The sequence below is a fragment of the Pyricularia grisea genome, assembly GCF_004355905.1.
Source record: "Pyricularia grisea strain NI907 chromosome Unknown Pyricularia_grisea_NI907_Scaffold_2, whole genome shotgun sequence".
Lineage (NCBI taxonomy): Eukaryota > Fungi > Ascomycota > Sordariomycetes > Magnaporthales > Pyriculariaceae > Pyricularia > Pyricularia grisea.
In genome coordinates this window covers 3,062,284-3,078,832 of record NW_022156717.1, presented here as the reverse complement: position 1 = coordinate 3,078,832, position 16,549 = coordinate 3,062,284, and the positions used below count along the sequence as shown (strand labels likewise).

Below are 16,549 nucleotides of genomic sequence, written 5' to 3'. Positions count from 1 at the left end.
ATTCCTGTTTGAGCATCTCCATCAAACAGCTTCACCCTTCCGAGGCAACCTGGTGTTGGTTTCGTATCCACGGATGGTAGCCACCTTGGAGGAGAGAAACATTGTAACCTTAGCACTAGCAGAGCTCCTAAATCCCTGTCCTAGGGGTCGACCCCCCCATCTTGGGGCCGTGAGCGTTGCCAAGTGGAGCCTACCGGCACTTTCTGATTTGCTGACCTTGAAGCACTGGTGGGGCATGTGCTGAATAGCAACAGGTGAGTGGCTGCTCTGGGGTAGTGGCTTTTTTGACGGCGACGGACGCCCAGTCCAGCCCAGTCCAGCGACCCAAGCAAAATGGGCAAGGACGAAATACATCATCATTTTCATCCACTTCCTCCTCCCTCTCTTCTTCTTCTTTGCCCTCACTTCTTGTCCATCATCATCATCGTGCTTGCCACGTCTCTCTGTCCCTAACACCCGTTCGACTCTCTACACATTCCCTCGCACACGTTCCTTTGCATACCGTTTCCCCCATCGGTCCTTTACTGCCACATGCAAATTTGACACTGCGTCGTTACTTACTGCCAATCTGCTTGCCGTTTCTCTCTCTCGACCCCACGCTTGAATCCAACAGCTATCTGTACCGTCTTTTTTTGTTAAGCTCTCAGCCTCCCAATAACACACTTTTTTTCTCCCACGACCCCGCTGCTTGGACAGATATACAAGTTGAAGCTCGAAGCTCAATTCCACAACACCTACATCTAACACCACTGATAACCACTCATCCACACAAGTCGTCACGCGCGACCGCCAAATACACTCAAGAAAACCTCAATTCACTGTAGCAAACACTAAGTTTGCCCCTCCAAGACATTTAGCGTGCAGCCTGGTTCTGCTGCCTTGTCATCTCCGTAATCATGGAGCAGCAACAGCAGCAGCAGCCGCAACAGGCTCAACAACAGCCCCAGCCTCAAGCTGGCGGTGTTGCTGGTCCGGCTGGCCGTCGCTTGCACATTGCCCATCGCCGCAGCCCATCAGAGTTAACTCCACTGATGAGCATGTTTGCCAATCCCAACAGTTAGTGACTCGATGACCCCTCGTCTATACTTCATGCATGAATCGCCCGACATTGAGCCAGGAAACTGACAGGTAGCATCTCCAGTGGAGCAACTAGCCATCCAGCAACAGATCGAGCTACTTCAGCAGCAGCAGCAGCAGCTTCAGGCACAGCAGCAATATGTCAATCTAGGCATGCTTCCAGGGCAAGGTATGCCTGGCGGCGCATTCAATCCTTTGCAGCCCGCCATGGGCCCCCAGGGCGGTTTTCAATTCCCGAACCAGCTACAACAGCAGCAGCAGCAGCAGGCGCAGCAGCAGGCTAGCATGCAGCAAGCTCCTTCTCACCCTCTCTCACATCGCCGTAATCAGTCGGCTCTTCCGAACATGGGTATTGGACCGCCTCCGGCTCCCTCGTCGGGTGCATCGGGCTCTGCCTTCAACTTCGAGACCACCTCAGGTCAAGGCCGCGAAAACTCTGGTGGCGGTCGTGGAGGTCGCGGAGGAGGTGGTTCCGGTGGCGGTCACCAGAGAAGACACTCTTTGGCGCTTGCAGACGCAAAGAAGGCAGCTGAGCTCGCCCAGCAGAAGCGCACAACGACCGGCTTTCAGTTCCCTGGCCCCAATGCATCTGATCCATCTACCTCGGCCGAAACTCCGGGCGAAGATAGCAAGCCTGCCGCTCAGCCTGCCGCCGAGAACCAAGCGCCGCAAGGCCCTTCGTCTCGGGGCCGAGGCGGCGGTCACGGTAGGAGCCAGAGCATGGCCGTGGGCCGTGGTGGTGGCCGGGGCAACATGTCGGGTGATGGCGGTCGTGGTGGACACGGTCGTTCTTCTTCCCGCAACTTTGACAGCAACTGGCGCAACAACCAGGGTGGTCAAGGTGACCAACAGCAACAAGGCTTCCAGCAACAGGGCCACCGTTCTCGTGGCTCCATGAGCCAGCAAGGCGCACCCATTGGCGCTTTCCAGTACCCAGGGCAGCCTCAGCTTGTGCAGATGCCAGGCCAGATGATGATTCCTGGTATGTACGCCGGACAGCAACAGTTGACTCCTATGCAGATCCAGCAGCTCCAAGCTCTGCAGGCTGCGCAGATGAATGGTCAGCACTTGGTTGGTCTGCAAGGCAGCCAACACGCCCCTCAGATGGGTCAGCAACCTCAGCAGCAGCAGCGCAAGACGCTCTTTACCCCCTATTTGCCCCAGGCAACCCTTCCTGCCCTCCTTGGAGATGGGCAGCTTGTTTCTGGTATCCTTCGCGTCAATAAAAAGAACCGTAGTGACGCGTATGTCTCGACCCAGGATGGTCTACTTGACGCGGATATCTTCATTTGCGGAAGCAAGGATCGTAATCGCGCCCTGGAAGGCGATCTTGTAGCCGTCGAGCTCCTTGATGTTGATGAAGTCTGGGGACAGAAACGTGAGAAGGAAGAGAAGAAGAAGCGGAAGGACATTACCGACACTCGTTCTGGCTCTACCAACGGTGGAAACCAGAACAATGCCAACGGTGAGGATGGAAACGCTGGAGAAGGTGGCATCCGCCGCCGTGGTAGTCTGAGGCAGCGCCCGACGCAGAAGAAGAATGACGACGTCGAGGTTGAAGGCCAAAGCCTTCTGCTCGTTGAGGAAGAGGAGATTAGCGACGAGCAGAAGCCACTGTACGCTGGCCATATTGTTGCTGTCATCGAGCGTGTCGCGGGCCAAATGTTCTCTGGTACCCTGGGTCTGCTGCGTCCCAGTAGCCAGGCCACCAAGGAGAAACAAGAGGCGGAGCGTGCTGCCAGGGATGGCGGCCGTCATCAAGACAGCCGCCACCAGGAGAAGCCAAAGATTGTCTGGTTCAAGCCTACGGACAAACGCGTTCCCCTCATTGCCATTCCGACTGAGCAGGCTCCTCGGGACTTCGTCGAGAAGCACATGGACTATGCCGATCGCATCTTTGTTGCCTGCATCAAGAGGTGGCCTATCACATCGCTCCACCCCTTCGGAATACTCGTCGAGCAGCTTGGTAAGATGGGTGACCTGAAGGTTGAGACGGATGCGCTGCTCCGTGACAACAACTTCTCCTCGGATGACTTCTCGGATGCTGTTCTGCGCAGCGTTGGACTTCAAGAGTGGTCGATCGCCAAAGAGGACGAGGCCGCCATTGGCGAGCGTCGTGACTTCCGGGACGAAAAGACCTTCACCATTGACATCGACGGCTCTACAGAACTAGGCAATGCTGTTCACGTAAAGACCAAACCCGACGGCAAGATCGAGATCGGCATTCACGTGCCTGACGTCGCCCACTTTATCAAGCCCAACTCACTGGTTGACCGTGAGGCCAAGAAGCGTGGAACTGCAGTCCACTTGATTAACAGGACATGCGCACTCCTGCCACCCAAATTGGCAAAGGAAGTTTGCTCTCTTGACCCGTCCGAGGAGCGTTTGACCGTCAGTGTCGTGTTCCAGGTCAATCCCCACAATGGTGTTGTGGCAGACGGCGACACTTGGATTGGTAAGAGTATAATCAAATCTGGCGGCAAGCTTAGCCTTGATGAGATCAACACGGCCTTGTCGAGCGATTCTGCGTTCAGCCATGATGTCGTGTCACAGAAAGATGTTCAGATCCTTAATGTAAGTTTCATTGCCCAGGCATGTGGTTACAGATATCAGATTGGGCCTTACTAACTCTTTCCAGGCTGTCGCACAGAAGTTCCGGGAAGCCCGTCTGGGCGCTGGCGGAGAGCCAATCGCGCCACTTCGGCTCTTCAAGCAACTGGATGATGAGAACATTCCCATTGAGCACAACATTTTCGATTCCAAGGAAGCGACCGAGTTGGTCGAGGAGCTGATGCACAAGGTCAACGCCGCTGTCGCACAGCGCCTTGCCGAGGGGTTGCCCGAAAAGGCGCTCCTGCGTAGGCACGCACCGCCGAATCCGCGTCGTCTGCAGACCATTGCCGAGCGCATGAACTCACTCGGTTACGAACTAGACACGTCGAGCAGCGGTGCTCTTCAGAACAGCCTGTTCAAGGTTGACAACGAAGACATCAGGAAGGGTATCGAGACGTTGCTGCTCAAGTCTATGCAAAGGGCCAAGTACTTCATTGCTGGCAAACTGGCCAAACAGCTGTGGCCTCACTACGCGCTTAACCTGCCGCTTTACACTCATTTCACCAGCCCTACAAGGCGTTATGCGGACATCATGGTTCACCGCCAGCTTGACTCCATCTTGTCCGAGGGCAAGGTTGAGTACAACGAGGATCTTGAGAACCTCGTTAAGACCGTCGAGTCCTGCAATACTAAGAAGGACTCGGCACAGAACGCCCAGGAGCAGAGCATCCACATTGAGTCTTGCCGCAAGATGGACAAGGTACGCCAGGATGCCCACGGAGAGCTCATCAGTGAAGGTATCGTCATTTGCGTGTACGAATCTGCGTTTGACGTTCTTATTCCCGAATGGGGTTTTGAGAAACGTGTGCACTGCGATCAGCTGCCACTCAAAAAGGCGGAGTTCCGCAAGGAGAAGCGTGTTCTGGAGCTTTACTGGGAGAAGGGCGTTCCAAGCTCGGCTTACGTGCCGGAGGACGAGCGTCCAAAGGCTGCCGCCTCGCAGCGTGTCAGCAACGCCATGGCGGCTGCACGTCATGCAGAGGAGGCCCAGCGGGCCAAGAAGGAGCGAGAAGAGGCGGCGCGCAAGCAGACCGAGACGGGCACTATTTCGACGGATGACGTTGATGCGCTCTTCGACGACGATGAGGATAACGGCTCAGACATTACTGAGGCCATGGCCGGCGCATCGCTCGCCGAACGTCCAACCCAGAGTGTCCCAGGCTCCCCTGCTAGAACCAGTGCCGTCGGGACCCTTCACCGCACAAAGTCGGAGTCCAAGGTGCCCGCTGTCGAGCCGGCAGAGAGTCGCCTGTCGAACAAGGAGAAGTACCTCAGCCTTTTCAAGTTGAGGGAGGAGGGTGGCGAATATATCCAAGACGTCACCGAGATGGCGCGCGTGCCTGTAATCCTCAAAACGGATCTCAGCAAGAGCCCACCGTAAGTATTCCGGTCCATCGTTGTCTCCATGTTTCGGTTATGATAAATGCTGACCCATTTCCTCAGGTGCTTAACCATTCGGTCTCTCAACCCGTATGCTCTTTGAGCGACGGTTTCCGCAGTTTGAGAGTTCTACGATGGAACATGTGACTATGCCCGAGTATTTTAGTATACTCTATTAAGAGCTGTTTGGATTTTTGGGCTTGTTGTGCATGGGAATAAGTTTGCCATTTTGGAGTGCCATTAATGATGGTGCAGACTCAGTTGGCTCTTTGCCATCGAACAGTCAAGACGCAGTATGGAGTGGCGCGTCAGGGGTCCAACGGCTGCGTTGAACGCTCGCAGGTGCATATGATGGGGAGGTTAGCTGATCATTATAAGTAAAAGTCGTGGTATATTGTTTCTGTTTTTGTTATGTGCCTGTCGTCTTTGGTCAATAATTTAACATCACTTAAACCTCGAGAACAAATATAGCGTTAGAACAAATAAGAAGAGTCATTGATATTATGTTGCTGATGGAGGTTGGGGAAGAAGAAATACTCGCCTTGAAAAATGATATTTGTATGAGTTGTTTTGTTTGTTGCATGTGAGAACGGAGCTGCTGGCGGCCATAATCAGGATCGCGGAAAGTCTCGATTTATGTGACAATACAGGCAGTCCTGGATCAAACTCGCCGGCAGATACGGTTGATCTATTTACCCGGTACAGTTGCAGGCTTGCTTTTTAAAAATGCTCAGAATACTGTCGACAAACTGGACCCGTTTTGCTCGCTAGTCCGAGTTTCTCCTGTTGTTATTTTTTTTTTTTCTTCTTCTTACTTTCCCAGCACTCATCACCCATCCGGCGGAATCAAGGAATATACGTACAAGGGATGCACATATCGGAACAAGACTTTCATGAGCAAGGGGGACATTATCCGGCAATTTCGGCCACCAAACCGTGCGGTCACCCCTCTCCCGTTCAGCCAAAGAAAGCTGAACGGTCCGGTATAAAATTGGGACGAAAAATGATGGCGATCACCTTGCAGGGGGCGCTGGGTCGCGACCCCTAAGATGTGTGATGAGAGGGAAGGGTATGCAATACCGGCTCAGATTCAGATGGGGAAAAATGGAAAAAGAAACGAGATGTTGCTTACCCAAGAATTGCCGGGAGCTGGGTTCTCGAGATCTGCCACACTTTCGCTTCCTGGGAAGAGGGGAGGCAAGCATAGCGAACGACGGTTGATGGCAGGAAGGTTATTTAGGATGGATGGACAGCTATCCGGCCGGGCTGGGGGCTATCCTTGATATCAGGAGGGCCGGCAGGATGAACATCAGCAAGCCACACGTGCAAATACAGTCTAGACACAGGTTCACGCAGCCAGATATAAGAGAGAGAGATGGAGGGTGGAGAGACACTAGCTTCGGTGCGCAAGTTGCCACAGTTAACTGCCTGGGATCGTCTTAAATGAAAATCTACAAAGTAGCCAAAACTATACAAGCATCGGGAGAGCATCTTCTGTTGCAAGCAAGGCAGGGGATTGGCGGATGAGGATCAAATTTGAGATTTGAGATTTGTCTGTAGATCATCCGGGTTTTGCAGGCCGATCTTTTTTCTTTTTTTTTTTTTTTGTTTTTCTTCGAGACGTCGAGTTGGTTTCCTCTTTGCGGTCGTTTTATTTTTTTTCGTCTCTCGTTTTTCTTGTTTAACTTGTCAAATTCCTCCAAAACAAAGTGAGCAGGGCTTGCAATGTTCTTTGACGGGTCGCCATTTTAAGTTGTAGAATACAATACAAATTCGTGGCCCAGGGGTAACAATGCTCACCCCGGAAGCGCCTGTAACGCGCAATATTGGATGCACGAGACCAGACGAAAGGAAAAGAAAAGGCGGGTCAACATGTAAGACTAGCAGGGTAAGCGAAGGGGTTTTTTTTTTTTTTTTTTTTTTTTTTTGGTCTTTGGTCCCCGCTCCCCTTGAGAAACAAGAATGGCTCCCGGGAGTTTTGAAGGACTTTGTTCCGCACAGGGGTACCCTGGCCCGTTGGGATGTTGAAAGCAAGAAAGAAAGAAAAAACAGATAAGAAAATTTTGGAGATTGTCGAGATGAAAAAGGTTCATGTGTGAAGAGATGATGTTTGGTCCCATAGGCACGACACACCGGCCTCGTTGTATGGTACACCTACCTAGGTAAGGTAGGTACCTTACCTGCCTATAACCATGCTTGCAACGTACTGTACGCAGGCGCGGGTGATAGACGAGGCAGACCAGGATGAAATGACATCAGATAAGAAAGCAGTCAAACTATCTGCTAGTTAGATCGCCGGTGGGACGTGATGAGCAATTTAGAGGCCACCCATGCATATGCTTCTTCTCTACGATTGAGATTGAGATTGAAACTATGCCATCTCTGGAAACCAGTTAGCGAGACTAAATCAAATCGCCTGTCATTATGGTCAGTCAACCCAACTTCATCGGAACTTTGGACTTCAGACAGGGGAAATATGCAAGCAGTTCAAGGTCAGTAGTAAATCAATCTTGACCGGACCTGGAATCGGTTGCGAGATCTTTTGGGCTGATGGAAAAAGCCAAAAAAGGTCGAGATCGATGTTTACAAAACCATGGCGGGCATCATCATCATGGACTGAGTTGCATGAATTCCTTGTAAACAAACTATGACTATCTCCACAGGAAACAATGGATCAAAAAAGAGCCGTTTTTTTTTTTCTTTTTTCTCTTTTTCGAAGATTATGATAATATATAATGTACCAAAACAAAGTACGTATACTTTCACCTTATTTTCTTGACGTTCCCGTTGAGAGATTGGCTAGTGGAGAAAGCCGTTGTGCCAAGACCTGCAGCAAACAAAGTTGAATTTGCATCCGTCCCATGTGGAAAGCCAAGACTTGTAAATGCCACTTGGGAACCCACGAGGATTACGTGGTAAATTGCTTTGTCGGTGGAGAGAGGGCAGGCGGACCGTGGTTATTTCCCGATCGTAGTGTTACCAAACCATGTATGAGCTTAAATTGGAAAAACAACATGTATCTATCTGTAAGGGAAGGATAAAAGGTAACCATAAAAAGAGGATTAAAAAAAAAACCCCCCAGCTATCTGCCCAATCAGAAACCCGTTGGAGCAGGATTAGAATATTGCGTCGCAGATTTCCCCAGCCGGTGCTCGGGTCTCCCATGGGCCGCCCCCCCCCCCCCCGAAACGAGCCTGAGACAGGCGCAAGTTCCAGCACCCCCTGTCCACTCTCGCTGTCCGGGCAGAGCCCCATACTAGGCAGGGCAAACGGACCCCGCCAAGTTCAATTCAGTAAGAAACTCGAAGGGGAACCCCTCCAGAGCTCCTGTGTCTGGGGTTTGTTTGTCAGCCGCGCTTAAACGCAAACGGCTAGTTTGGAGTCCGTGTCACGGGCTTTCTCATTGGGTGCTTTCCCCACTTCCAAGGATACACGTTCACTTTATTTTGTTCCTTAATTCTTTATTTTCTTACTTTCGTATACATATGGCTTCCCACACCTGACCAGGATTATCGCGATGGCAACATGTTACCCAAGGGCTGTCTACACCATCTCGTTTAACAGCCTCCCAACCTTCCATTGGTCTGCTTGACAAGAGCCAAGCTTTGTCCTTTCATTCGCTAGCAAGAAAAGGTTGTTACTGCCAAGGACGAACCTGTTTGTTCTCGCTTCGATCAACAGAAAATTAGAAGAAGAAAAAGAGAAGCAAGGGAAAAGAAAAAAAAGTTGGGCACAGATTTCTCACTCCACCAAAAGTGGTTCTTAGCTCGCATGCCATCCCCTTCCTCTCTTTTCCTTCACACATATTTTTTCTTGTCCCTGTTTTGTCTCCACAACTGTTACCTCGGACGGTCGCAGCGGCGAGCAGTAGCAGAGCAGGCATCCCGAGAAACGAAACACTCAAGGTCCATCGGCCCTCTGTATCTCCTACCGGCTCCGAACGAGAGAACATGGTATGTTCTGCTGTCATCTGAATCTGGTAAACACCGCCGCCGCCAGGTTCTTGGCTTGTGTGGTTGATTGCCTCAGGATCCCGCCAAGTGGCGGCTACAGTAATTCAGTCCTATTCCAGTCTATATACAGTATACCAGATGACGAGGGGAGGGGGAGGCACACTTCGTTACAGGGTATTTTTTGAAGCGAATCCTTTCTTTTTTTTTTTTTATCGGGCTATTCTAGTGCAAGCAATTCAGTAATGGCGAGGTGGTTCAGGTCATCTTGTCATATCCTTGCGCCGAGTTCAAAGGCCGTAGATGCCGCAAGAAAACAGAAAAAAAAGTAGACAAAAAAATCCTGATCAGACAAGTGGTGGTAAGCAACTATACACTTTTTTCTTTCTTTCTTGCGCAGGGCTCTACCTAGCTCGCAACGGTAAGCTAAACCCCCTTGATGGAAAACCTTGGGAGTAAGGGGGGTTTGTCTTTTCCTTCCATCATTTCTTTTCCCGCTTTGGTGTCTCGATTCAGATCCCCCCCCCCGTCCAAGGCGCGCCGGCCACCGGATGGAGAGCTTGCCGCCAGGGGTGGCATTTCGGCCCTGGCAGTCCCACTGAGCTAAAATGTGACAACCCTTGTCTATGCTGTCGCCGTTCCCTTTCACATCCGGCTTTCCGTCTCAAAGCGTCAGTGAAGTTTGTTCGCTTATGGAGGGTTCGACATGTGTTTACCCCTGTCATGTTTTTTTTTTCCGTAGTGGGTGTTTTAAGCTTCTTAATTACCTCCCCTTTCCCACTCTTAACCTTCTCTCTGCCTCCTACTTTCTTTCACCCCACGCATTCCTTTTTGCTTCACATCTGTCCTTCTATCATTCACCGAAAAAGCGCTGGTCTGCTTTCCTGGGATCATCGGTTTTTTGCTGCTCACACCCGTCGGTCTCTACTTTACTACTCTTGTGTTCACTAATACCCCATTTTTAATAACTTTTTTTTTTTTTTTTTACGTCAACGCCATCTCCTGGTCGAGAAACCAATACTATCACACTCGCTAGCGATATCCTTGAGGGAATATAAAAGGGAAAAAAAAGAAGAAAAGAAAGAAATATCCAGTCAGGAAACAGGACATTAATCACTTCAAACATGCCTTCCATCATCAAGACAGCAGGCCTCGCGGTCGCCGGTTTGGCCGCCTTTGCTTCGGCTCTTCCCTCACAGTCAAGGTTCTTCTCGAGGAGTACTTACGAGAAGCGCCAGGCCGCCGCACCGGCCGCCGACCCCGCCGGGGGCCTTACCGACGTCGACATTCTGCAGTTTGCTCTGACCCTGGAGCACCTCGAGGCCGCCTTCTACCAGCAGGGTTTCGCCAAGTTCCCCGCCGCCCAGTTCCAGGCTCTCGGTGCTACCCCCCAGCAAGTTACCGATCTCCTCGGCGTCGGCTCGAGCGAGCAGGCCCACGTGACTTTCCTGCAGAGCGCCATTGCTCAGGCCGGCACCAAGCCCGTCCAGCCCTGCAAGTACAACTTCAAGTTCACCGACGCCGCGGGCATGTTGGGTACCGCATCCGTGCTTGAGAGCGTTGGTATCTCGGCCTACCTGGGTGCCGCACCCTTGGTCAAGGACAAGTCCATCCTCTCGGCTGCTGGCTCCATCCTCACCATCGAGGCCCGCCACCAGACCGCCATCAACATCGTCTCGCAGCTCGCCGGCTCCCCCGGTGCCTTTGACGCTGCTCTGAGCCCCAAGGAGGTCTTCTCGCTCGCCGCTCCCTTCATCGAGTCGTGCCCGGACGGATCCAACCTTGCCATCACGGCCTTCCCCTCCTTATCCATGGCTGCCGGCACCCAGGCTTCTGCTCTGTCGGCTGGCAACACCCTCAACGTCCAGTCGGAACAGGCACAGGGTGCGCAGTTCTGCGGTTTCACCAACGGCCAGATCATCGGAGGCACCGCCTTCTCTGCCTTCACCGCCGGCACTGGATGTGTCATCCCCCAGAACCTGGCCGGCGTCGTCTACGTCACCCTCACCAAGGAAGCCCCGTTGACCGGAAAGCTGACCGATGACATGATCGTTGCCGGCCCCATGGTTGTCAGCCTGGCTCCTGGATCTGCTTAAGCGGATTACCTTTTTTTTTTCTTCATTTTTTTTTTTTCCTTTTACATCTTCCCCCCTTTCATCTCCGAGAGGTGTATTGGGCATTGTGGTGGCTGGCATCAAAGGAAAAAAAGAATTACTGGGAATGAAACACGACTTGAGTAAAAGGGGTGTGAAACCCGGATCCAAGCGCAGCATTGAGCTGCCTGGATTTGAGAGCTTGGCTTGTTCTCTCTTACCGTGTTCCCCCCATTTTTACCGACGAAACTTATTAAAGCAGCAAAATTAACAACCAGAAAGATGATAACCCCGACAATTCATTCGGTTTATTTTTTTTTTTATATTCCCCTTTTTTTTCGCCCTTCTCTTCTTTGGCTAGCCTAGATTTAGCCTTGTGTATATCGACATATATACTTTTGATCTTTTGGGGGGTTTTTGCTCGTGAAAAAGGGGTTTTCACCTTATTGTTTTTATTCTTTTCCATGCTTTTTAGAAGCAGCCCACTTTAATATTCTTTTCTTACCTCTTTTCCTATGTCTTCTGTTTATATTATGAATTTGTTGCGCATTTGATACCAAGATGTTACTCAGCTTCTTTCCAAAGAGCGATCAATAACACACATGGAAAGTGTTTTTTAAAAAAAAAAAAAAAAAACAATTACAATGCCGCGTGAAGTTGTGCCCGTTTGTCTTAAAATAAGAATGCATGTGTAACACCATAAAAAGAGACATATTAATCTATCTGATTTTCAAAGCCATGAAAAATAACAATAACCCTCATGGGTAACTATAAAAGATGTCTCCCCGACTTGCCGGACTGACACCCCCACCCCCTGGAAAGCTCAAGCATGCCAAAACGATCATGTATTGTCGTGTCTGTTTAACGAGCAACTAGAACTATAACTGTTTTGACACCTCCCCAGGACCACAGTTTCCTTTGTGTCATGAACCATACCGTTGCTGCAACCCCGGCTTTTCCCCACTGCTTTTCTTCTTTTTTTCTTTCCTTATTTGTCAAGCTTTTATTTTTGTTTTTTATTTTTTTATTTGAGTTGTTCATGCTCCCGCTGCTCCTCTATCGTCCCTGGAGACGGCAAGTCATGTCAGTAAAATAGACGAAAGAAAAAGAATAAAAAAATAAAAAATAAAATAAAAATAAGGTTGAGAGGAAGAGTATCAGGGAGGATCTGCAACCGGGACAGAATTGGCTGATCGGCATTGCAAACGTCTCGAGTTGATGTTGGCCCTCTCTCAATTTTTAGATGGATTACGACGACGATCTACCGGTCCTGTTATATATATAAAAAAAAGATTTTCTGTACTGTTATCTGGGTTCATCTCAGTCGTTAACAAGTGCAGAATTGCACCTTGGCATTTGACAATTCACCACACTGGATATCAGCTGTATCGAGGACTTGACTCATATCAAAACCAACTTTACTACATTTCTTCTGATTTTGGTCTGGTCTCTTGCCCCCTTTGGAAACCTGTTCCATGTCGAGCTCAAGATCAACAGAGGAGAGTACTTTGCATTATCCTTGGTCAAAAACTCGCTTTAGAAATACGAGCGAGTGAGTGTCCGGGAAATTCACGGAGCACCTGTAATAAGTGTAATCACCCAACAAAATCATGGGTTGATGTAAACCGCCGAACCAAAATCTCAAGCTTCCCAACTGAACCTTTCATCCTCCCCGGCTAATTTTTAAAACATGTAAACTGTGTTGATACGATACCAAGTGAAATTATAGTATGCGTTTTCTTGTCTTTTCTTTCTTTTCTATACTCAGTCTCCCCGCAGTCTAGCTTTTGTATTTACGATCAGTCATACTCAACAAATCTGATTTTGCACTGGGGAAAAAAGAACCCCCCCCTTCAATATGTTTTTTTTTTGAGCATCAAGGCGGTGTTGTCACGAAGTTCAACGTCACTAATGCAATACAGAAGAATGGTTTTAACGAATCTCCATACCGTTAATTTGACTGCCTTGAACCCAAACATTTTCCGACAGACTTTTGCGTATAGCAATAAGGTCGAGTTTCATCCCAGTGAGTATTATAGACGTTCTGATCAACTTCTCATCAAATGCATTTATGTCATCGCAGAGCAGGTAAGTAAAAATGTATCTTGGTACTTCTATATACGCACATCGTCTCTCCCATTCCGCTCGTGCAACTTAACAACAAACTAGACAAGGTCCGACATATCTCTACCTTACTCGTCCATGACAGATGCAAACTTTTCCAGCATTTCGTTGCGAATGGCCTCGTACTGTTTTTATGAAAGTATCATATGATTAGCAAGATATTACGTTTGAACTGTCAAATCCGATGAAAAAAAGGGAGATGGTTTGTGGAAAGCCAAACTGCATACCTTCTTGCAAATAACCTCTTCGCCGTCGGTCGGCACCTCGAACTTGAGGCTCTTGAGCTTGGCCTGAAGGTCCTGAGTAGCCTCGCGCACCTTGCTCCAGCTCTGGCCCTGTGCAATCGCCTTTTGCGCCTCGTCGTGAAAACCCATCATCAGGCGCATCATCCACTCCGTCTTCCAGATGGGACAGAACTGGTCGTAGTCACTGTAGCCGTTCTGCTGCAAAAAGTCCTCCTTGAGCAGCGTGGCCATGTCGAGCGTGATCTTGTCGGGGTCCGAAAGCGCCGACTTGCCGACAAGCTGCACGACCTGGTCCAGCTCCTCCGAGTCAGACAGCAGCTGCCTGACCTGGTCACGCAGACGCGGGAAGTCGGGGTGCTCCTTCTCGTACCACTTCTCCAATATCATAGTGTACTTGCTGTACGAAAGAGAAGTGTTGATGGACGGGAAGTGCTTGCGCTGTGCCAGCTTCTTGTCGAGACCCCAGAAGACCTGGACAATGGACAAGGTCGAAGTCGTCACGGGATCGGAGAAATCACCACCGGGAGGGCTGACGGCACCGACAATGCTGACACTCCCACCGCGCTCAGGTGAACCCAAGGCGTTGACTTTTCCGGCACGCTCGTAGAAGGAAGCAAGCTTGGCGGACAGGTAAGCAGGGAAACCCTGATCAGCAGGCATCTCACCAAGACGACCCGAAATTTCACGGAGAGCCTCAGCCCATCGCGATGACGAGTCCGCCATCATGGCAACGTTCATGCCCTGGTCACGGAAGTACTCGGCTACTGTAATTCCAGTGTAAATTGAAGCCTCACGCGCGGCCACGGGCATGTTCGATGTGTTGGCGATAAGGGTGGTACGCTTCATGATGGGCTCTTTGCGGCCCTCGACTTCAATCTCAAGCTCGGGGAAATCCTTCAACACTTCAGCCATCTCATTACCTCGCTCGCCTGTGATTTTGGTGTTAAGTTAGTAAAAGGTTAGTCAGGCTGACAAGCCGGCCCAAAAAAAAAAAAAAAAAAAAAAAAAAAAGGAAAACTTGTCCACATCCCTAAACTAGAGAAAATTAACACATACCACATCCGACGTAGACAATAACGTCACTGTTTGAGAATTTGGACACGGACTGAGAAATGACAGTCTTGCCACAGCCGAAAGCTCCCGGAATGGCGACAGTGCCGCCCAAAACACTGGGGAAGAGGGCGTCCAGCACCCGCTGGCCGACAAGGAAAGGGCTATCGGCTGAGAGCTTCTCCGTCGTGGGACGCGGCACACGAACGGGCCACGACTGCATCATGCCGTACTTTGTCTTTTTGCCGTCGAACTCGACCTCGAGGATCTCGTCCACAACGGTAAAGCTGCCCTTGTCGGCGATTTTGGTGATGGTTCCACGTGCCCTGGGAGGGAACAGAATCTTGTGTACCTTGATGAACGAGTTCTCGTAGACGGTACCCCAGACGTCTCCGCCAGAGATGTGGTCACCAACCTTCATGGTAGGGGTGAAGTCCCACTTCTTCTTGCGGTCGAGGGCGGGTGCCGCGACACCACGAGGAATGTAGATGCTCTGAGACATCTCAGAGATCTTCTCGAGCGGACGTTGGATACCATCGTAGATGTTGTTGAGGAGACCAGGGCCAAGCTCGACTGAGAGGGGCTTTCCGGTCCGAAGGACGGGGTCGCCGACCTGCACGCCGGCCGTCTCTTCGTAAACCTGGATTGTAGCACGGTCTCCGCTGATGCGAATGACCTCACCGACAAGCTGGTCGTGACCGACCCTGACAAGCTCGTACATGGCCACACCGATCATGTCTTCGGCAACAATGACGGGCCTGTGTCGTTGCCGTTGCCACAGGGGGCGCGTTGGTTAGCCGCATTTCGTCACATCCCAGCTTAGGATTGGCAAGAGCAGGTATTATTCAGGTATCAAAGAGGTCATTGTCGAAAGATTGCTGAGTCGGCATAGAGATAGTTGGTCGCAAACGTACCCTGATATCGAGTAAATCTTGCCTAGATACCGAACACCGAGTTAGCAAAGGCGGTAGGCTAGGGTGTACAGGAATGAGGGGAAGCTTTTGAACTGCACGTACCATATTCGCCTTCCAGCTTCTCGCCATTCTGGGAAGCTTTCTGTGGGAATTGGTTAGTGGATTGTCATCATCGTTGGCTGCGGAAAACATGTATGCCCCAAGGTGTGGTTGTTCGAAGTTGATTGCCGCAATTGTTGTTTCTTTGAAGCCTTGGCAAAGTAATCGATCGCCGTAAATGCTTTTTCGGAAACGTGCTGATGCGCTGAAACCGGGGAGATTGGGGGAACATGCGCGCAAAATGCGACCCAAACCAAGACGACAATGGGCAGGATGATGTTATTGCAAGATATTCAGAAGCTTACCGGAGGCATCTTGATGGAAGGAGCTGGGGAGGAAGACCGGGTGGTATTGATGGGCGACGGCAACTCGGTCGGCAACACGTAGGGCCGAGAATCAACAGCAAAAGAAGAAAACAAGGACGGCGACGATGATGACAGCGGCGACGAGGGCAATTCAAAATCCCGCGAAGACTGTAGCTTTGGTGTTGCGGCGGGTGAACTCGGTAGTGGCTCCAGACAAGCTTCGAGCAGTTGCAGATGCTGGAGCTCTGGTCTCTGGTTCGCAGCTGTCGTTGCGTCGGCGGAGGTTCGGCGTGGCGGTGCACAGACCGATGATGTCGCGGTTGTGGCGCCAGTGGCCGAGCTATCCTTTCCGTCGTGGGGGTGGCCCTCTTGCTTGCTGAAACCTTGCCCGTTAAGCTGGCCGTCCCCCACCAAGCTCGAGTTGGACCAAGCAATAGCCTGGGCCTGCTGATGATGTTGCCCACTTCGAACTAACAACTCCACCAAACTCGGTCGCGCTCTTAGGCGCGGCCTCAATCCAATCTGATGCATACAAGTTTTGCGAAAATCAAAAGGGATTCTTTTTCTGGGGTTAGGGGATACAATACAATATGCAATGCGTAAAAATAGCAATTGCGATGCTGTGTGTTAGGATACATCTTCGGTACATAACTGAAGGTGGTAAGATAATTTGGCTGTACAGAACTCGGTTGTCGGGTA

At 50.6% G+C, this 16,549-nt stretch overlaps 3 protein-coding genes across 3 annotated transcripts; 2 read left to right on the top strand and 1 right to left on the bottom strand.

Moving 5' to 3' along the window:
* Window positions 1-299: 299 nt before the first annotated feature.
* On the top strand, window positions 300-5,570 carry PgNI_03496 (uncharacterized protein). The gene is made up of 4 exons (XM_031123550.1): window positions 300-1,056; window positions 1,142-3,651; window positions 3,716-5,067; window positions 5,134-5,570. Exons 1-4 carry the CDS (start codon window positions 897-899, stop codon window positions 5,171-5,173), a joined length of 4,062 nt encoding a protein of 1,353 aa, XP_030984195.1. The 5' UTR covers window positions 300-896; the 3' UTR covers window positions 5,174-5,570.
* A 4,574-nt stretch (window positions 5,571-10,144) lies between these two features.
* On the top strand, window positions 10,145-11,116 carry PgNI_03495 (uncharacterized protein; the record flags this gene model as incomplete). Its single annotated transcript, XM_031123549.1, has 1 exon — window positions 10,145-11,116. The coding sequence occupies one exon, from the start codon at window positions 10,145-10,147 to the stop codon at window positions 11,114-11,116; it is 972 nt and encodes a 323-aa protein (XP_030984192.1).
* A 2,073-nt stretch (window positions 11,117-13,189) lies between these two features.
* Window positions 13,190-16,381, bottom strand: PgNI_03494 (uncharacterized protein; the record flags this gene model as incomplete). Its single annotated transcript, XM_031123548.1, has 6 exons — window positions 13,190-13,362; window positions 13,465-14,411; window positions 14,539-15,290; window positions 15,447-15,468; window positions 15,549-15,588; window positions 15,851-16,381. The coding sequence occupies 6 exons, from the start codon at window positions 16,379-16,381 to the stop codon at window positions 13,306-13,308; spliced, it is 2,349 nt and encodes a 782-aa protein (XP_030984193.1). The 3' UTR covers window positions 13,190-13,305.
* Window positions 16,382-16,549: the final 168 nt, after the last annotated feature.

Coding starts and splice junctions, on each gene's coding strand:
- PgNI_03496 (XM_031123550.1), top strand. CDS start 897: ATGGAGCAGCAACAGCAGCAGCAGCCGCAACAGGCTCAACAACAGCCC. Junction 1,057..1,141: donor CATGTTTGCCAATCCCAACA/GTTAGTGACTCG, acceptor TAGCATCTCCAG/TGGAGCAACTAGCCATCCAG. Junction 3,652..3,715: donor AAGATGTTCAGATCCTTAAT/GTAAGTTTCATT, acceptor AACTCTTTCCAG/GCTGTCGCACAGAAGTTCCG.